Genomic DNA, 21,964 nt, shown 5'->3' on the forward strand with positions numbered 1-21,964 from the left:
CATGGACATATGTGTTGGGAGCTCTCTCTCAGCACATATGTATTTTCTAATTGCATGCAAATATGTGGTTGCTCGGCGTCAAGGCCCAGACACAGAGGCCGCAGATTTGTGTGCGCTCAGTGTCAAGGGGTTAAAATAAATGAAAAATAATCTTGAGGGAAAAAAAACGAATGCAGCCACCAAATATATAAGGACTGTTAAGTATGTTACATTTTTGCACATAAACAGGTATGCTCCGCCTGTACATGACATCTGGGTCCCCAGTACCCCACACTCAGGGTAAAGACCTATAGGAAAGTGAGAGGGAAAAGTCCACATTCTCAAATCTGGATGAGTGCGTCCTCCCCTGGTCTCTGGGTCACCCGGTGCTTCTCGGTGCCAGGTCTGTGAGTGGGATGTCGCCATTATGCAGCTGCTCGGAGTCCCTGTGGATGGAGAATGGGAAATGGTCAAAGTACATCCTGACAGATTTCCAGACGACTCTCTTCATGTGTACAACCAGTGTAAGATTTTTTTTAAATTTTTTTTTTGACTTAAAGCTGTATTAAATAAAAAATGTAATACATTTTGACTAACCAGCCATTAGATGTGATTGCATTAGTTTTGTTTAGGTTATTCACCCTCCCCCACCCCCCAGAATTGTGTGAAAGAGTGTGTGTGTGTGTGTGTGTGTGTAAGGGAGCTAAATGGAAAGAGAATATCATCATACAATGTTTTATATTTTTATATATAATACATACAGTGAGGAACAGAAGTATTTGAACCCCCTGCGATTTTGCAAGTTCTCCCACTTAGAAATCATGGAGGGGTCTGATATTCACATTGTAGGTGCATTCCCACTCTGAGAGACAGAATTTAAAAAAAACATTCAGGAAATCCCATTGTGTGATTTGTAAAGAATGTATTTGTCTCGCACGGCTGAACAGAAGTATTTGAACACCTAAGAAACAGCAAGAATTCTGGCTCTCAAAGACCTGTTACTGTGCCTTTTTAAAAAGTCCACCTCTACTCCACTCATTATTCTAACTTAGTAGCACCTGTCTGAGCTCTTTAAAGACACCTGTCCACCCCACAGTCAGTCAGATGCCAACTACTACCATGGGCAAGACCAAAGAGCTGTCAAAAGACACCAGAGACAAAATTGTGGACCTCCACAAGGCTGGAAAGGGCTACGGGGCAATTGCCAAGCAGCTTGGTGACAATAGATCAACTGTTGAAGCAATTGTTAGAAAATGGAAGAGGCTAAAGACTGTCAGTCTCCCTCGGACTGGGGCTCCATGCAAGATGTCACCTCGTGGGGTATCACCGATGATAAGAAAGGTGAGGAATCAGCCCAGAACTCCAAGGGAGGAGCTGGTCAATGACATTAAGAGAGCTGGGACCACAGTTTCAAAGGTCACTGTCGGTAGAACACTACGCTGTCATGGTTTCAAATCATGCATTGCACGGAAGGTTCCCCTGCTCAAGTCATCACATGTCCAGGCCCGTCTGAAATTTGCCAATGACCATCTGGATGATCCAGAGGAGACATGGGAGAAAGTCATGTGGCCAGATGAGACCAAAGTAGAACTTTTTGGTCTAAACTTCACTTGTCGTGTTTGGAGGAAAAAGAAGGATGAATTGCCTCCAAAGAACACCATCCCTACTGTGAAGCATGGGGGTGGTAACATCATGCTTTGGGGGTGCTTTTCTACGAAGGGGACAGGATGACTGCACTGTATTAAGGAGAGGATGAATGGGGCCATTTATTATGAGATTTTGAGCAACAACCTCCTTCCCTCAGTCAGAGCATTGAAGATGGGTCATGGCTGGGTCTTCCAACATAACGACCCAAAGCACACAGCCAGGATAACCAAGGAGTGGCTCCGTAAGAAGCATATCAAGGTTCTGGAGTGGCCTAGCCAGTCTCCAGACCTAAATCCAATAAAACATCTTTTGGAGGGAGCTGAAACTCCGTGTTGCTCAGCGACAGCCCTGAAACCTGACAGATCTAGAGGAGATCGGTGTGGAGGAGTCGGCCAAAATCCCTGTTGCAGTGCAAACCTGGTCAGGAACTACAGGAAATGTCTGACCTCTGTAATTGCAAACAAAGGCTTCTGTACCAAATATTACCACGGATCTTCTCAGGGGTTCAAATACTTCTGTTCAGCAGTGCAAGACAAATACATTCTTTACAAATCATACAATGGGATTTCCTGAATTTGTTTTTTTTAAATTCTGTCTCTCAGAGTGGGAATGCACCTACAATGTGAATGTCAGACCCCTCCATGATTTCTAAGTGGGAGAACTTGCAAAATTGCAGGGTGTTCAAATACTTCTGTTCCTCACTGTATATATATCCCTTAAATGAATGTGATAATTCATACCGTATATGCATACACCATAAATATTAAAAAAAACCACTCAGGTCTGTCAATGTAAATGTACAAAAAGCACTTTTTATCTTCATCTACTACCATAAATGTGTCAAAATATAACGCCAGCTAGTGCCAATACCCAAAAGAAAACTGCTCACCTTCTTTAACACACAACCCCAGGAGGTCAAACAGTGCTCAGAGACCCACCCATGGGACAACTGCCCCACTCTTAGTGCTCATGTACACTGCAGCTGATAAATTCACATTTGGGAGCTGTTCAGCGGTTTGTTTGTTTTTCAGCAGCCCCTGAACTCTCCCTAATGTTTTCCTATATGTCCATGTACACATCGTCGTTTGCAGTTGTTTTTTTTTTAACTTGCATCAATTTTATCAGCGTTTCAAACGCTAAACGCGGCCAATTGCATTTATAAGCGTTTGCAATTTTTTTTTTTTTTTTAACTCTTCCAGTTCCGGATGCTGGCCAGAGCCTTTTTTCATCATGCAAAATGCATGCAAAGCGTTTTCAAGGTACTCAGATGGACAAAACACTGAACACAGGATGTTCCTACCAAGCTTGTCACACCTCAGACCTCTCCCACCCTTGGAAACAAAAATATGTTAATCTTTTGTTTCCAAAAAATATGTGAACAGGCACTTTTAGAATACAACCAAATCTTGTAGACCAGAATCTATATAAATACATCCAGGGAAAACCCCCCACAAATAGTGAAGTACATAAAATATTGTATGTTTTATTAAAGTATACAGGCATCAATATATCTGTGAAAATTCTAGCTGACATATGGGCAAAAAAGGCCAATCCAGTCCCTCAATGTCCATGAATTTGGACATTTGCTCCGCTGAAGGCCTGCAAAACGTTCAAACTGATCCAAATCGACGCTTCCCTTGCGCAGGAGCGGGACCCTGTTTTAACACCGTTTTCTGCAGCCAACTCTAGCTCTATTCCAGGCAGGCCTACCTGACCAAGGTAGACTTTTTGGGACAACAGCTATACAACAGCCATCACTGTCCAGAGCACAAAAGCACCCAACTCTTAACTTGATCGCCCCTGCCATCTCTGCGTTCTCTACAGAGGCATTTTTAATTTCCGACTCCAGCAGACTTGAAGAGGAATGAGGAGGAACTAGAGCCAGTGTTTAGAGGAGGCCATAGAGGATTTCCAACCACCATCCTCCAATGCACCTGCTGTTATAGCTGCCAATGTAGATATGCTCACTTTTGCTGTGTGTAAAAGCCCTAGCATTATCAAACTTGACTTTCCTCTGTCTAGCTATGCCCCTTTGGGTACTAAGGGACCTGCTAAGTCAAAAAAGGCATTCCCACTCATGAACAAATAGAATGGGAAATGATGATTGGGTTAACCTTGAAAAGATTTTCATCCTGCCAAGAATCCTTGCCAAGCTCTGTTCAGTGGAAAAAGTTCAGTAGACTCTGTCATCTCAGTCTAAAACAAACCTCTTACTGTATCAGTAGAAGATATTCTTTCAATTAGGGAATCTGCAGACTGAAAATACGAGACCCTTTTTAAAGACTTTCTTTAACCTTGCAGACTCAGCTCTGCAACTGTCTATTGTTGCAGTTTCTGTTTGCCAGACTGCAGCTAATTGGACTAGGGCACAGGTGTCAAACTGGTGGCCCTCCAGCTGTTGCTAAACTACAAGTCCCCATTTGTAGCCAACACCAAGGATCCTCCAACACTGGTATTGGATGCTCTAATAATTCCCTGGACCCTGTTCCAGTTTATATATGCCTTTCTTCCAGTGTGAATTCTGTCTTGATCGCTCCTCAAAATAGAGCAAGAGATGAAACTGTTGATTCTCGTTGAACCAGACTGGCCCAGGAGCACCTGGCACACAGGCATACTCAAACTTCTAGATGATCCCTGGCCTCTTTCAAACAGGCTAGACCTTCTGTCTCAGGGCCCACTGCTGAAACAAGCGTTCTTCTCAGTCACTGGCTTTAACCGTATGGCTGTTGAAACTCAACTTTGAGGGGTAGAAGTGTCTCTGATTCTGTCATTCCTACATTGCTTAAAGTCATAAAAGCCACTTCTGGAAGAAATTACTATCATAACTGCAAATCCTTCTTTGCCTGGTATGAACACAGACCTTTAAATCCCAGAGATTTCTATGTGCCCTGAATTCTGGCTTTCATACAATCAGGACTTAATCAGAATTTGGCCTTGGCACAGACTTCATCCAATTTGTTCTAAAAAAAAAACTCTGGCTTCATTTTCCTTTGTAAAAACCTTTATTCAAAGTGTTTCTTGGATTAGACCACCTTTACAGCACCCTGTGCTTCCTTGGGATCTTAGTTTTGGTTCTCTCTGCTGTGCAGAAACCACAACGGGGAACTTCACTGGATGATCTATCTTGCAAAGTGGCTTTCTTATGGACTGTCACATCTGTTAGATGTGTCTCTGAACTAGCATCTCTCTTGTAAGGGAGCCTTCACAAAGACAATGTAGTATTGCGCCCAAGACCTACCCTGTTGCCTAAGGTGCCATGTAATCTCCACCCTAATGAAGACTTAGTCCTTCTCTTGTTGTGCCTTGCTTCTAAGCAAACCAAAGAGGATTGCTCTTACTTGTCTGGATGTCAGCCATTAATAGTTTACCTGAAAGCCACAGCTTCTGTAAGAAAGATGGACTCTCCTGCTTCCCTCCACTATTTGTCAGGTGGATAAGACAACTCATCTCAAGAGCATACACTGTAAAGGATTAGACACCTCTACCACTCTTATGTGCTCACTCCACCTCGTTCTTTTGCCCAGCTTTGCAAGGCTGCCACTTGGTCTTCAGTTCATAATTCTCCAAGTTCTACTAGGTGAATGTCCAAGTTTCTGCAGATCCTGATTTAGGCTGCAAGTTTCTTGCAGCAGCACTCTGAGTTGAGTCCATTGATCCTTATCATTGTTAGGCCTATTGACACATTACTGTGTGCATTGTTGTTTTCCACCCTTCTTATTCATTGCTTGTTGACGTCCCAGGGTCTATGAATATCCAGCCTGTGGCCTGTACTGTATAATTAAGAGGAATTTTGACTTGCCTGTAAAATCCATATCTTGGAGCTTTCCAAGTGCTCAATTTCCTGAAGGAACCAGCCTACAACCCCAGGATCTATGAATATCCAGCCTGTTCCCTGTACAGTACTCCAAGATATGGAATTTACAGGTATATCAAAATTCCTGTTTATGTTTGTTGAGCGAGTGAAGCCAGTGGAGATATTGGCAGAGAGGGGCAACAGACACTAAGTATTTGGTGAGGTGTACAAGTCTGCAGCAGCCTACATGATTGACTGAAAGGGAGGATAGCCTGGCTAGAGGTAGGCCAATGAGGAGGGAGTTGCAATAGTCAAGGCGAGAGATAAAAATGGCGTAACATTGTAGCTTGGTGGTGCCATTGGTTAAGAAGGGGTGTACTTTGGATTGTTACAGAGGTTTAGCGACAAGATTTCAACATTGATTGGATGTGGAGCCGAAAGCCCAACATAACATTTTGCATAAACTGGAACACCACTTGTGGTTTTCTTGTCCAACATCAGTACCTGATCTCACAAATGGGTAAAAATTCCCCTAGACACACCCCAAAATTACGTGTATGTGTTGCGACAGAATGTATTCATGCATGTATGTAATAAGTAGGGTCTGTCATGTCCTGTTCCGATACACCAGGTGCAATTGCCTGAGAATGCTGGGCACAGGGTAGGTTACAGCTGCCAGCACCTGCTCAGTTATTATCTCTCTGTCAGGCTGGTGGGTAAACTGGTGGCTCCCCAAAAAAATCAGCTTTTAACCCAGGCTGTCTCTGTGTAAGTGGAGAAGACTCTCTAACCCCAATGAGGTTTCACACGGCTTGCCTACCTTTTACATTCCACATTGGCAATGGTCTCTGGTAAAGGCACATTCATCGTCTCTGGCAGCAGACAGGCCACCAGGCTACAAGCCACAGCAGTTACACAGTAAATGGTCTGAGGAAGGAGGCGCCAGATGTCATCCAGCAGGAGCATTAGAGGCGCCGCAGAGGCCCCAAGTCGTCCCACGAAGGAAGCGTATCCAATGCCATTCTGCCTGAAGCAGAGTAAAAAAAAGGCATGTCACCTCCATGGGGCACATCATCTCTGCAGGAGCTCCAATGGTTCACACTGTACCTGATCGCAGTAGGGAAGAGTTCGGCCGTGTACAGGATGACGCCGGTAAATGCGGCTTCCGAAAATCCTTTTCCAATGATGGCCACTGCAGTGCGGAATGGCCTCAGAGCTGAGGAGAAAATAGTGTAAGATCCTGACATGCAAAAAAAGAAGTATTCTATACTGCACCCATTACATGGAGATAAGGAGGTTCAGAGATTGTCCTGTACTGACTTATCACATAAAGACCAAAAAGCCCAGAAATTGCACCCGAATTGACACATCACATGGAGACCAGGAGGCCCAGAGACTGGACCCGTACTGACCCATCGCATGGAAAAAAGAAGTCCTTACATACAGAATAACAGATACTGAAAATTACACCCAACATACAGGACAAGAGAAATGGCACTGTGCAGAGTCCATACATACAGAATAAAAAGATACTGAGAATTACACCCGGCATACAGGACAGAAGTGGTACTGTGCAGAGTCCATACATACAGGAAAAAAACATAGATGAGTGAAATAGCTAATGCTCATCCTTTGCACATCTGCCAAACAGGAAAGTTGTGGTCCCTGGTGCTACTTACATGGAGGGATCCCAGCAGACACTCCAATGCAAACTCCAGTCATAAGCATGGTGAAGAACAGTGACCAGCGACGGCCCAGATGGTTCATGAGGAAATAGACACCCAGCTTGCCAGGAAATTCCACCAGGGAGTAGAGGAAATGGGTAAGGTAAATATCAAATCCCAAACCACCAACATTCAAAATGATGCCATAATAGGAGAACGCCGTAGCGAACCTGCAGATAATAGACACAAGTGATATGAGATAACCAACCTTCTCTGAGCCAGGGACACACCAAGAAGTCACCAGGGATGTACCATATAGGCATCATGGATGCTGGACCAATGTATCTGTTAGAGGCACATGCTGAGACCATTAGGCCAGGATAGTGGCTTAATGGGTAGGATTTCGACCTTCAGCACTAAGGTCCTCAGTTTTCACCCTGGTCAGAACACTACCTGCATGGAGTCTGCATGTTCTGAACAAAGATTTCCAGCAGATGGGACCACAATCTAGGTGCCAGCAACCTGAGAGTGATTGTCACTGGGTTATGTTACCTAAGCAATTAACCCTTTAAATTCCAAACTGCCACCAGAAAGGTTTGGGCCTATCAACCCTTCACAATGTGAGCAAGAACAAATATGAAAAATAAACATCTGTACACACACTGTCACCACAGACAGGAATATTCAGAGATTTGTCATATACATTAGCACTCTTCAAGAGACAGGGATTCTGTTAGTTTGCATTAAAAGCCTTAAAGACAATTTCAACACTTTTCAAAATAGGATTTAATAATGAAAAGGTCAAAATGGTGCACGTAAAATATTTACAGAAAAAGAGTGTTAGACAGAAACAAAGAGAACCAGCAACAGCAAGTCAGAGGTGAAACCGGTAAATACTTGCAAAGTCCTTCGTTTTAGCAGAGTCCAATTGATCGAGCAAAAATGGTACAGTGGCTCTCACAAGTCCTGTTAGGCGTTCCTTGGTTTGATGTTACGAGAGCTGTCAAAGGGTCCTGGCATTCCCCTTTTCTGTGGTATCAAAGGGGTGTTGACAGAGGCTAACTGACCAGTCACCCAGAGTAAGGGGTGGTTGCTGGGAGGTCCCCATGTTTATGACCAAGTCCTAAATACAATTTTCTATAAGTATTCACATTTCTGAATACCTAACGCTTACAGTCTGCCAACATGCAGATTATTGTCCAGCATGAAATTAGCTTCAAAGTGGATATAAATATGACAGGTCTTGGATAACTATTTCTCATAGGAGGGGTGTGGAGGCCCAATCCACTCTGGTACCTCCTAGCATAGGGGTGTTTGGGTTCAAAATGCTACCCAATGACTTAGGGAGGTAAATATGTGTATATTCTGGCTGTGCTGTCATTGTTTCATGAGTTATGAAATATGCAGACGTTTTAGAGTCTTGCTACTAACCAATCTATCAGGGATGTGTATTCTACCCACTTCCAACTTAAAGTATTTTTGACCCAATGCCTGTTTAATTTTCTATTCACTGAAGTAGCTAAGTCAGACACTTTTATGGGTCCTGCGATGTACAGTATATTGGGGGTTAGATCCTGCTAGCCCCATTAACAGACTGATAAGGGTTGACTGGCAGCAGCTAAGAGTTTGTGGATTGTATGAACTGAAAGGAGGAGGGAGGGGGAGAGATGAAAAAGTCACTATGCTATGCCATCTTGTGATGAAATGGCATAGGAGACTTGTGACGTGAACAAAATGGCTGCTACCCACACAGCTATTCAGGTGCCAGGTACGCACGAGCATTACAGGTCTGATCTCTTCTCTCAGTGACCACCCACCTGCTGACTGACAGTCAAACAAGCGGGTATTTGTGATTAAACTGTATCTGGGAAAAACAACATATACAGCACATTTTAATAATACATGCACACATACAGAATATTTTGGGTGGAAAGATTAGGGGTAAATTTCAGTCATCCTTATGCAAATCCTTTAATTATATCAGTTAGCCAAATATTAATTTATATTTAAAAGGTTAGTTATATTCTAGAACTGGGGCCTCCAAACATTCTGAAGTTTACTGTCCTTCACACTTTAGGGGAGCCAGTAGGAATAAAAAATGTCCTTGATCAATGGTAGTGAACAATGCCCTATTTGTAGTGTTTGAGAAATAGTGTCCCATCCTTGGTGTAAGTGAGAGGAATAGTGCCCCATTGTTGGTATCAGTGGGAGGAATAGTGCCCCATTGTTGGTGTCAGTGGGAGGAATAGTGTCCCATCATTGGTATCAGTGGGAGGAATAGTGCCCCATCGTTGGTATCAGTGGGAGGAATAGTGCTCCATCGTTGGTGTCAGTGGGAGGAATAATGCCCCATTGTTGGTGTCAGTGGGAGGAATAGTGCCCCATTGTTGGTGTCAGTGGTAGGAATATTGCCCCATTGTTGGTGTCAGTGGGAGGAATAGTGCCCCATCACTGATGTCAGTTAGAAGAATTATGTCCCATTGTTAATGACAGAGGGAGGAATTTTGCCCCAAGGATTGGATAAAAGCAAGAAAAGGGCCACATCTGGCCCCCCGGCTGCAGTTTGAAGACCACTGTTCTCGAAGGCAAGCACTGGTACGTGATTGGCAGCAACATTCCGTACGGGGTCCCCGGTATGATATGGCCTCTCATATACTATGGATGAAGGATACAAATATAGTGGGGAATCTTCTTACCACACCATCCCGCAACATATAGAGATCCTCCGGAGACGTGGAGTTCGGAACAAGTCAATGAAAGAATAGGTCTGAGTTGAAGGTCCAGCTTCTGCCAGTGCCTGGATACTCTACCCAGAAGAGATGGTATGGTTAGTATATTGCACCATTTTTATCTCACAGACAGCAGAAGATGTGTGAATGGCCACCATGCACCTGCCAATGTGGGACCATCTATGAGGGGCGGGATATCCACTTATACTGTAGGTCCTGTAGGCACACAACTTTGGTTTTCTAAATAGCCCCCCTCCACCAGAATCCCAGAATATCTCCTTGTTTTCATTGTCATGAACTGGCCTAGAATATTCCGATATGTAGATGATATTATATGATATTAGATGATAAGAGATAATTACCAATAATTATATAGGGAAAGCTGTATCTTGCAGCCAAATGCCTACGGTGCCTAATGAAAATTCTGACCCTGTATAAATGGCCAGTGCCAAGTCAAGCTTGTAAACATCCCATTTCAGGCATATTGTCCCATGGTCAGCAAAGCTAAGTGATGCCTCTGACCCTGGACTGTATAAATGGACCAAACCAACTGGGAACTCTCCTCCAATTAGCATTTTATACGTTAACACAAATGAGATAATGTGATTCCATGAAGGGAAAGTCTTTTTCTCCTTTTGTTGGTTTCATCCAATATATACCAATAACTGGATGAGAGTCCTGAGTCCATTCTGTCAGTGCCAGTGGGGCCCTTTAAAAGGACAGTACAGGGTATAATTAGTGAGTACTTTTTTTTTTAACATTCTTTACATAGAGTTATTATCACAGCGGTTACCTTAAACCATGTGACCTCACTGCAAGGGTTGATTTTTTTTTTTTTTTTGCTGATTTAAAAATTGCTGATTATACCTAGGGGTGCATGAATAAGGTGCAAACACTTTATTCCTCACTCCAGCACAGTGACCAGTACCCTATAGCCTGCTTTTGAAGTTGTGAAGCGCCGGTCACACTCCAGCCTCCTCAACGTACAATACAAGTTTAACGTCCCTGTACTGTACATGGTGACATTGTGGCTCCATCCACAAACCAGAGCTTCAAGCAGAGGAGGAAAGTGCTAGAGTCAGCGGGTGTGGGAATGTAAAGTATGTACTACAGCCTATACTTCAATCCAGCCTTTCTCAACCTTTTCAGCAGAGGGGAACCCTTGAAATAACTTTCCAGTCTCAGGGAACCCCTGGTAAAAATTACTATATCTACATCTCGTGATACGTTGGTGTGATGGTCAATGAGAAGATTGCTCCTTACACTTTTGGACACTGGAAAGAATTACACAGATAGTTAAAAATATCAATGGTGTCAGTTAAAAATATCAATGGTGTCAGTGGGAACTTATCTGAGAGGCAGAAATTGCTCATGGAAGCCCTAGGAACCTCTGGAAGAAACCTAGGATTCTGTGGAACCCTGCTTGAGAATCCCTAACACTTACCCTTCCAGCTGGGCTGGGGTGATACTAAACCTATGACATTGAATTAACAATATATGGTCTCCCACAGTACATAAAACATGGTAATGCATTTATTTTAGTAACGTGAAACCGCTAAATACCTTTTCTCAGCAGCGCTACACAGTGGTCATGTGACTGGTTGCTGTGTCCGGCCAAGTGTTGGTTCAGCTTCTAGGAGGAGTTTTCATCTCTCAAGCAATACACACAATACAGAGCATGTGCAGACTTGCCACCACTGCTCTGTACAATTGGCAGGTGGATTGGGGACTTTATACAAAGGGGAGGATCAGAGAACAGCAATGGATTGGGGACTTTATAAGAAGGAGAGGATCAGAGAACAGCAGGATCAACCAGTATTTTTACACACAGCAGCGGATTAACCCCTTAGGTTCCACAATGAGTATAACAAGGATGCTTTGCTGCGTATACAGACTGATGTTACTATAGTTAGTTTAGTAAAACTTTTAGGAGGAGTTTTCATTCTTCTCTGAGTTTCCTCCATGCAGAGACTGCATAACCCATGACTCTGTCTGGACAGCACTGATTGGATCACATGTATCCTCCACTAAAGCCTGTGTCCACATGCTTTAATGGGAGGCGGTACCTCCATCAATCAAGATGTGACATCCCACCCACTGTGTACTTTTTAGGTTACTGGGCATGGAGGAAGAAGGAAAGACTGGGCTGTCATTTAGGAACTGTGAAAAGGCCCTAAAGTATTGTGACCTGAATAGCTCCGATCATAAAGAAAATGTTCGCTCAAGCAATACACACAATACAGAGCATGTTCAGACTTTCCACCACTGCTCTGTACAATTGGCAGGTGGATTGGGGACTTTATACAAAGGGGAGGATCAGAGAACAGCAATGGATTGGGGACTTTATAAGAAGGGGGGGATCAGAGAACAGCAGGATCAACCAGCATTTTTACATACAGCAGAGGATTAACCCCTTAGGTTCCACAATGAGTATAACAAGGATGCTTTACTGCATCTACAGACCGATGTTACTATAGTGGGATTAGTAAAACTTTAATGTCTGGTTTATTTACACTTTTCATGTGCTATTTTCACATCTTTCTCATACCAGGGGCGGACTGAACATTTGGAAACTCGGGCACAGCCTGAGGGCCCGGGGTCAGTAGGGGGCCCCATGAGATGCACCTGGTACCTTTTTCATAGGCTTTTTTGAGTTTGGGCAAGGACACAGGAGCCCCATGATCCCCTATTGCCCGGGGGCCCCATGAGTTATCAGTCCGCCCCGTCTCATACCTTATCTAAAACACCTCAAGTTACATTAAACGCCTCGTAAAATGAAACTAAGGGGCACTCAAGAGCCAATAAAAGCCCTTATAAATTTATACAGCAACCCCCCCCATCATTTCTCCTCTTCATTGACTTTAATGCATTACTCCTACCTGCGAAATTTCTCCAAAAAACTGTCAGTTTCGCTCATGCTTAATCCAGGGTGCGCAGAGCATCTCACCTCACTGTTCTTCCTGAATGCATCCAAATTGCAACCATTTACTGCAGCACATCGCATCAGCACCTCTTCAGCTTCCTTAGCGCGACCCTTTGTCAACAGCCAGCGTGCAGATTCAGGAACCCACCTGGAAAAAAAACATGCAGAGCATTACACCGTCACATTGGGATTTATATCACTACGGATGAGCATCACGCAAGCACTGCAGCATATTGCACCAAGTGGGAAAGCTCAGACTCTATGACAATAAAAATACTCTCCTAATATTCACCCAACAATAGCCTGCGGCAGATCAAGACAGTTTGTCTCTCAAGGACTTTTTTCACTTTCTGATATTAAAATCATCTGTGCATATCATAGAGAGACGCACAGAGCATTGCAGCACACTATGCGATGAGTGATGCTGGAGACAAATGCAGAGCATCGCGCTGTGAAGATATTCTGCGCCGTTGGAGAATTGCACCTTGTGGAGTCCTCTCCTAATATTCACCCAACAATAGCCTGCGGCAGATCAGGACAGTTTGTCTCTGAAGGACTTTATCACTTTCTGATTCTGCCATAGAGAGACACACAGAACATTGCAGCACACTATGCAGAATGTTACACCCTGGAGATGAGCAATACTGGAGACAAATGCAGAGCATTGCGCTGTAAATATTTTTTACTCCTGCAGAGAATTGCACCTTGGGGAGTCGTGACACGGTGGAGAGTTGAATAGCGCATTGGAAACATACTGCAGAACATTGCATACTGGGGAGATATGATGCTGTGTAGAGGTCACAGAATATTGCACCAGGGAGATGTACTGTACTACACCTTCAGAGCACTGCAAGATGCAGAGTCAGGATAGTTTCTGGTAGTGTTGTCTTTGAGATCCAAGGATTCAGAACTGGAGAGCATGAGGTAGGAGAGACCGTATAATGTAAAAAAAAAATCTTTTTTTTTTTTTTTTTTTTGTTATCTTACCAGAAGCTGATAACAGCCGGGACAAGGGGGGCAGTGATGGCCACCAACAGCCAGCGCCAGTCTCTCAGCAGATACGCCAACAGCGCCAGGGCACAGCTCCCGATCGACCAACAGAAGCCAGTAATTATCCCAGCATCTGTGCGATGCCGTATGTCCACCCACTCCACACCTAAGGGGATCAGAAAATAACCATCAGATAACAAGCCTTCCTGCCAGGTCTGACCCACCAAATACTTGATGGCCCCACCAAATCCCACCAGGTTCCCCGAGCCCAACAAATCCCCCATGACCACACAAAATCCCCTCTGACCAACCATATTCCCTCTGACCCAACCAGATCCCCCTGGACCACCAAATCCTCCCTGGCTTCAATAAATTCCCCTGATTCCACCAACTCTTCCCTAATCCAGCAAACTCCCTTATCCCACCAAACTTCCTGGTCCCCACCAAATCCCTCCTGACCCACCAGATCTTCCAAAAACTTGTATCTTCCTTCATTCTTGCTCACCTCCCCACGTCTCCTTATAAACCTCATCATCCATGCCATCTATTCACCATGGTACTCCTGGAATACTTACTTAAAGAAATTATATTGATAGTGAATCCTGAAAAAGTACATCCAGAGAGGGCCATGCTGACAGCAAACATAGGGTATGAGATGGAACTGGCAGATATCACCCCAAACACCATTGCCAGGAGCATGGAGGCAAAGAGCATCGTTCTGCGGCCATATCTGAAACATGACAATCACAGGTTGAAATTCCTGAACAAAATCACAAAATGCAACCCGGCATCTGAGATTTACTTTCAAACAGTCTTCATTATTGCTGTCCACATTTTTTGTTTACACACCCCATCCATCCACCCTAGAGTCCCCATTCATCCACTTTACACTCTCAGTGCTTTCACCAAAATTTCCTAGTCCATCGACCCTGCACTTCCTGTCTATCCACTCTATGTTCTCAATTCACCCTACAATCCCCATCCATCCCCACCATAGTCCCTGCCCATTCACTGTAAAGTCCTCATCCATCCACTTTACACTCACCATTCTTCCACACTACTTTCCGCATCCATCAACCCTACACTCCTCGTCCCTATATCCTACACTCCTTATCCATCCAGCCTACAGTTCCCGTTTATTCACACTACATTCTTCATTCATTCACCATACACTCCTCATCCATCGACCCTTCAATCTCCATCCATCCACCAACCCTACACTCCCTGTCCATCCACCAATCAGTCCTCTTCAATTTACCTTACACTCACCATTCTTCCACACTACATTCCCCATCCATCAGTCCTATACTCCTCATCCCTCTATCCTACACTGCCTTTCCATCCAGCCTACATTCTCCATCCGTTCACCTTACACTTCCCATCCACCCAGCCTACAATTCCCATCTATTTGAACTACATTCTTCATCCATCTACCCCCTCACTCCCATCCCATCCAACCTTCATTCTCTATCCATCCACCCTACACACCCTGTCCATCCACCCTACAGTCTCAGTCAATCCATCTTACAGTCCTCATCAATCCACCTTACACTCACCATTCTTCCACACTACTTTCCGGATCCATCAACCCTACACTCCTCGTCCTTAAATCCTACACTCCCTATCCATCCAACCTACAGTTCCCGTCTATTCTTCATCCATTCACCATACACTCCTCAGCCATCCACCCTTCAATCTCCAGCCACCCTGCACTCCCTATTCATCCACCCTACACTCCCTATCCATCCACCCTACAGTCCCTGTCCATCCACCGAACAGTCCTCTTCAATTCACCTTACACTTACCATTCTTCCACATTACATTCCCCATCCATCAGTCCTACACTCCTCATCCCTCTATCCTACACTGACTGTCCATCCAGCCTACATTCTTCATCCGTTCACCTTACACTCCCCATCCGCCCAGCCTACAATTCCCATCTATTTGAACTACATTCTTCATCCATCTACCCTCTCACTCCCATCCCATCCAACCTTCAATCTCTATCCATCCACCCTACACACCCTGTCCATCCACCCTACAGTCCCAGTCAATCCACCTTACAGTCCTCATCAATCCACCTCACGCTCCCCAAACATTCAGCATATAGTTCCCGTCTATTCACACTACATTCTTCATCCATCCACCTGACACACCCTGTCCATCCAGCCTACATTCGCTCTACACTTGCTAGCTATTCAGCATGACCTGAAATCAAACTCACCGGTCAGATAGGTCTCCAAAAATGACAGAGCCCACCGTCACTCCAATAAAGAAGATAGTGGCCACAGCTTTACTCAATCCTCTGCGGCCACACACCAGATCCCACTGCAGTACAGAAAACACTGGTTATTTTTACACACCTTTTACCTGCGCTTAAAGATTACCTCTGGTCTATAGCGCCGGGTGGACTCATTTTGTCTTAGGTTTTATCCCAATAGGATAAAAACATTCAGCTGCTCCCAAATTCACATCAATGTAATTTAAATATTAAAATGACAGGTGTACCTTGGTTTACGAATTTAATGCGTTCTACGGGATGTTTCGTATTGCGAAAAATTCGTAAACCGAAACGCGGTTTCCCATAGGAATGCACTGAAAACCAATTAATCCGTTCCGGAAGTCAGAAAAAAGTCAAAAAAGTCTCATCTGTTCAAAACTCTTTATAAACTGTACTTTAAAGGCATAAATACTGTACAGGGACAGGATTAAAAAAAAAAATTGTAAATGCCTTGAAAACCAATTAATCCGTTCGCATTGCGAAAAAAATTTGTATACCGAGGCGTTATTTTCATTCATAAACCGAAAATTACGTTAACAGCGGCGTTCGTAAATTGAGGTACACCTGTAATGATATAACTGACTCAGAACCTGTATTTTAAGATGGATAATTCTGGAGTCATTGGGTACATTGTCCCATTGTGAATCTGCACAGATAACAGCCTCTTATTGTGTGCTGAGTGTACAAAAGAGTGCCCTGAATTACCTCTTGACCTTCATAAATGACCATGCTCCATAGATCAGACGATCAGACATCCTAAAGCGTAACTTTTCTCTCTCAATCAACACGGACTATTTTTAATCCTTGTGCTACTAGCATTAGTAAATAGGAAAGCATATCATATTTACTTGTTTTAGGTTTTTTTCACATTTTGTCAGTTACTTCCTGGTTTCCTGCCTAGGCAAACAATGTCAGACATCCCAGCAGTCTTCAGGGGAGGAGGGGGGGGGGGGGAAGGTTCTCAGCTCAGCCTATATCTGAGCTAAGGGCAGATAGACTCCAAGAAGTAAATTTATTTATTTATTTCAGGTACTTATATAGCGCCATCAATGTACGCAGTGCTTTACATATATATATTGTACATTCACATCAGTCCCTAACCCTCAAGGGGTGTACAATCTAAGGTCCCTAACTCACACTCATACATACACATACTAGGGCCAATTTAGACAGGAGCCAATTCACCTACCAGCATGTCTTCGGAGTGTGGGAGGAAACCGGAGTACCCGGATGAAACCCACACAGGCACAGGGAGAACATGCAAACTCCAGGCAGGTGGTGCTGTGGTTGGGATTTGAACCAATGACCCTAGTACTGCCAGGTGGAAGTGTTAACCATTTAGCCACTGTGCTGCCCCTATATGATACTTGAATCAACTGCCCATACTCAAGATGTCCACTGTCAGAAATGCCAGGGGGTGTTTTTCAAAATTATTTCTCAGCAAAATAAAGCATGGAGACATGGATGGATGGATGGGGGAGATTGCTTTGAATATTAAAAATGAATGAAATGGCATTTTTGGATTGTGGTGCTCAGATGCAGTGCAGTTCCACTTTAAGGTGATTCAGTGGCAGTGTACGTATTACCCTGCTACCTTTACCTATAGATAATTCTGAATTTTGTTGGGCTGAGTAGATTACAACTTTATGTTTGATACCCAAAGTCAGGGGCGGACTGACAACTCATGGGGCCCCTGGGCAATAGGGGATCATGGGGCCCCTGTGTCCTTGCCCAAACTCAAAAAAGCCTATGAAAAAAGGTACCAGGGGCATCTCATGGGGCCCCCTACTGACCCCGGGCCCTCGGGCAGTGCCCGAGTTTCCAAATGGTCAGTCCGCCCCTGCCCAAAGTTATCCTAAACATTACATGACTGGGTGACAAAATGAGCCCCATGCAACACCTCTGACAAACCTCACATACAGTATTTCTGGGGTGGGAGAGAATAAAAGAGAATTTATGCTCAACCATTTTTTATTTTGTGATCCAAAGTATCACTGTTTTATCTTCTGACAAAACCAACTTGGTCATTGTGTGGCCCCCAAGAAAAAGAAGCCTAGGTTGTAGAAATCATTGGGCCCCCACACATTTATTGTGGTGCCCCATTTAGGATCCTGGCAGTGAAGGACTGGCCTGGAGGGCAAGGGGGCATTTCCCCCCTGGGCAATTAAAATATGTTGAGCTGAGGGCCCTGAGTGGAGGTACTTCATTCAGAGTAGTACCGATACTTTCACTCAAGTACTCGCTGATATTGAGTACTGATACTTCCCAGTGCGATTTGCGTTAATGGATGCAAATTTAACCGCAAAGAATAACATGCAATTTGAACAGGAATGCGATTCCTGTCCAAATCGTTTTTAGTTTCCCCACTGCCCCTGTGTGAACCCAGGCTTGTCATAGGCCAAGTTCACACAGGAGTGGTGCAGGAAACTTCCCTGCAGGCATCCCATGCTGAGTGTCGGTGGTAGGAGAGGAGAGAAAGTGGCAGGGATTCAAATCCACTTTCTTTCCTCTCCTTGCAGCGATGACAGTTTGGGCTAGACGGCATCTGATTGGTCAGCACCATCCATGAATTGCATTCCTATTCAAATCGCAAGCTATTGTTTGCGGAGCAATTTGCATCCATGAACGCAAATCGCACAGCAAAATATTGGTGCTCGGTATTTGCGAGTACTTGACCGAAAGTATCGAAAATCATACTCGCCAATAAAAAAAAACGGTATCGGTGCATCCCTATTGCTTATTTTAGGTGTTCTGATGAGTTTACTTCCCAAGAATCCATGATTGGTATTAGAGAGACATTTCCACCCAGAATGAAAGTTGCCTGTAGAAACTATTCTACGTGGCTGTATTCAAGTGAGTTCTTGGGCTTCATGTGGTTATTCATACCTTAGCTAAGCTTTACATTTGTGCAAATAAAATGTCTATATGAGTTTTTTTTAATCCAGTCAATAAGCAAACAATAGTTACACTGATGTGTCTCTAACGTTAATTCCTGGGACAACAAGATCGTACCTGAGTGACAGTAGTGGAGGAGAAGGTGGACCGGTCATATTCCCATCCCTGGTTGCAGCTTTGCACACCAGACCCATTGATGGTCTCCTGGGATCTGTTGAGGATCAGGTGAGGCTGTGGCTGAGCATACATCTTACAGGAGCTGAAAGTCCCATCTTGTTCTTGGGGAATGTTGATGAGGAGAAGGTCCTCTTGGCTCAGATTTCCAGGGTTCCTCTGAGTAGAGATGGCACAGTGGTGGGGTGGCACAGCTGAGATGAAGACATGCTGTAGAAAGTGGAGTGAGATGATGAGCCGAGGGATACAAATAATCAACAAAACAATGACCTGAAATCTTCCAAACCCCCCGGCCTCAATGAGAAGATCATCAAAGGTCATTTTTCTGGAGGCGATCACTGTGTTGGAGGGTGGCGGGAGAGAATCCATTGTTTGTGTAAGAGATGAACAATACGGGCAATGGAATTTGAGTGCAAAGATGCCACATGGAAGGATTATCCAAAAATTAGGACTTCAGTTGTGATGATATCTGACACCTCTCTGTGGTCTCTTCAAAGTTTGAACTTCATCAGCTCCAGCCTGTAGACTCAGTCCAGCACATTCTTCCAAAGCTTTGCACCCAGGCGTTCCAGGTTGTGTAAGCTTCTTAGTGAAAATAATTGCAGGAGGTGCATCCAGTCCTAAATAAGGGGGTCTGGGAGGTTGCCTTGATGGGTGAGGGTGTTGAAATGTTTTAATGGACCAAAACCATCTTTTAATGTGCATTATTCACAGCTACTGGCAGAGAATTGATTTGATCTGGTTATTCAGGGCGCTCTTCCTACGCAGTCATTTGACAAGAATCAAGTGAGGGCTACTAGTGTTGCAACACAACCTTGACGAACAATTTCAGGAACGGTACAAGTCACCTAAAATGTTCTAGTCTGCAGACAGAAGCGTGAGGATGCACATATCCATATACAAAACACATCAGCAGCTTTGTACAGATTATAAAGGGTCTTAGTTTTCAGCTCATTTCGACAATATTATCATTATTTTTTTTTTAGGGAAAAAAAACTTTCTAAGGACAAATCTGAAAATCACAGACAGGCACAGTCTATATATCTGTTATGTAAATGGCAATTCATTGCTCCGCATTAGGTGTGAAATGGGACAAATATGGGTGAAATTATACAGTATATGGATCCCGTTATGTAGTTTTGATAAGGAGGAAGGAAGCAATTGTAAGCTTTTAGGCCCTGGATCACCAGGAAATCAGCGTGCAAGAAAATGACTGCCCCTCAACATCACAACTTTACATAAAGAAATGTGTATATACAGCTGTGCTCAAAAGTTTGCATACCCAGGCAGAAATCATGAAATTTTGACATTGATATTGAAAAAATGACTGAAGTGATCATATGAAGCCATTTATTATCACAAAAAAGGCCTGGATTGCTTCTTGGATACACAGAATATAACTGGATATAACATTTATAGGAAAAGTTGATCCAGGGAATATCCGATTGCCTCTCGGGGGATCAGGAAGGAATTTTATTCCCAGCAGGAGCAAATTGGATCGTGCTTTGCTGGGTTTTTTTGCCTTCCTCTGGATCAGCTGTGGGTGTAGGATTATAACTTTTTTTTCTATGGTTGAACTAGATGGACTTTTGTCTTTTTTTCAGTCAGACTAACTATGTAACTATGTAACATATTGAAGATTAATTGGTGCTGCGCTATCTCTAGCTGATTAATAAACTCCTGTGATATTTATACCCCACAAAGTGTAAAAACTTTTTTGTATTGGAGTCCCAATATGGCGTCTGTGCTGGAAATTACATTACCACGTCCTACACTGTTTGTGATTTGTGATTTGACGTGTATTCTATTCATCACATTTTCACTTGAATCCGTAAGTTTCAGCGGATTTCAGCAATAGGTGTGTGTTGCAGAAAAAACTTTGCAATTTATTTTTCATCTACGCAAGTTTCTACTGCTTATTTATTTATTTTTTCACTCCCGCCTACCTTTTATTATGTTCACTGTGAACACTTACATTTTGGGAGCATTTCCTACAGCAACTAATCAGTTCCAGGATAGAATTTGTGTTATTGTATCACTGAGTTTTGGGATCCTCAATAGGATCATATCACCTTTTTTTTGGCACAGTTCAAAAAGAATTTATATATATATATATATATATATATATATATATATACAGTGGGGCAAAAAAGTATTTAGTCAGCCACCAATTGTGCAAGTTCTCCCACTTAAAAAGATGAGAGAGGCCTGTAATTGGCATCATAGGTCCATGTACAGGACAGAATGAATGGGGCCATGTATCGTGAGATTTTGAGTGCAAACCTCCTTCCATCAGCAAGGGCATTGAAGATGAAACGTGGCTGGGTCTTCCAACATGACAATGATCCCAAACATACCGCCTGGGCAACGAAGGAGTGGCTTCGTAAGAAGCATTTCAAGGTCCTGGAGTGGCCTAGCCAGTCTCCAGATCTCAACCCCATAGAAAACCTTTGGAGGGAGTTGAAAGTCCGTGTTGCCCAGCGACAGCCCCAAAACATCACTGCTCTAGAGGAGATCTGCATGGAGGATGGGCCAACATACCAGCAACAGTGTGTGCCAACCTTGTTTCCAGGAAACATCTGACCTCTGTCATTGCCAACAAAGGATATATAACAAAGTATTGAGATGAACTTTTCATATTGACCAAATACTTATTTTCCACCATAATTTGCAAATAAATTCTTTCCAAATCAGCCAATGTGATTGTCTGGATTTTTTTTCTCATTTTGTCTCTCATAGTTGAGGTCTACCTATGATGCCAATTACAGGCCTCTCTCATCTTTTTAAGTGGGAGAACTTGCACAATTGGTGGCTGACTAAATACTTTTTTGCCCCACTGTATATATATATATATATATATATATATATATATATATCTTTACTTTGTAT

The 21,964-nt window shown here is 43.6% G+C and overlaps 1 protein-coding gene across 1 annotated transcript; it reads right to left on the minus strand.

Annotated features, from left to right (window-relative positions):
- Positions 1 to 188: 188 nt before the first annotated feature.
- Positions 189 to 19,669, minus strand: LOC149437432 (solute carrier family 22 member 7-like). Its single transcript, XM_089660921.1, has 10 exons — positions 19,019 to 19,669; positions 15,950 to 16,053; positions 14,301 to 14,455; positions 13,723 to 13,891; positions 12,760 to 12,883; positions 9,780 to 9,889; positions 7,099 to 7,313; positions 6,527 to 6,635; positions 6,240 to 6,446; positions 189 to 425 (listed from the first exon to the last, which is right to left on the minus strand). Exons 1-10 carry the CDS (start codon positions 19,442 to 19,444, stop codon positions 359 to 361), a joined length of 1,686 nt encoding a protein of 561 aa, XP_089517047.1. The 5' UTR covers positions 19,445 to 19,669; the 3' UTR covers positions 189 to 358.
- Positions 19,670 to 21,964: the final 2,295 nt, after the last annotated feature.

This window comes from Staurois parvus, unplaced genomic scaffold (assembly GCF_062004578.1).
Source record: "Staurois parvus isolate SC_StPar_1 unplaced genomic scaffold, SC_StPar_1.0 ptg001288l, whole genome shotgun sequence".
NCBI lineage: Eukaryota > Metazoa > Chordata > Amphibia > Anura > Ranidae > Staurois > Staurois parvus.

Coding starts and splice junctions, on each gene's coding strand:
- LOC149437432 (XM_089660921.1), bottom strand. CDS start 19,444: ATGGATTCTCTCCCGCCACCCTCCAACACAGTGATCGCCTCCAGAAAA. Junction 7,314..9,779: donor ATATGTTGCGGGATGGTGTG/GTAAGAAGATTC, acceptor TATTATCTGCAG/GTTCGCTACGGCGTTCTCCT. Junction 6,636..7,098: donor GTCTGCTGGGATCCCTCCAT/GTAAGTAGCACC, acceptor TTTTCTCCTCAG/CTCTGAGGCCATTCCGCACT.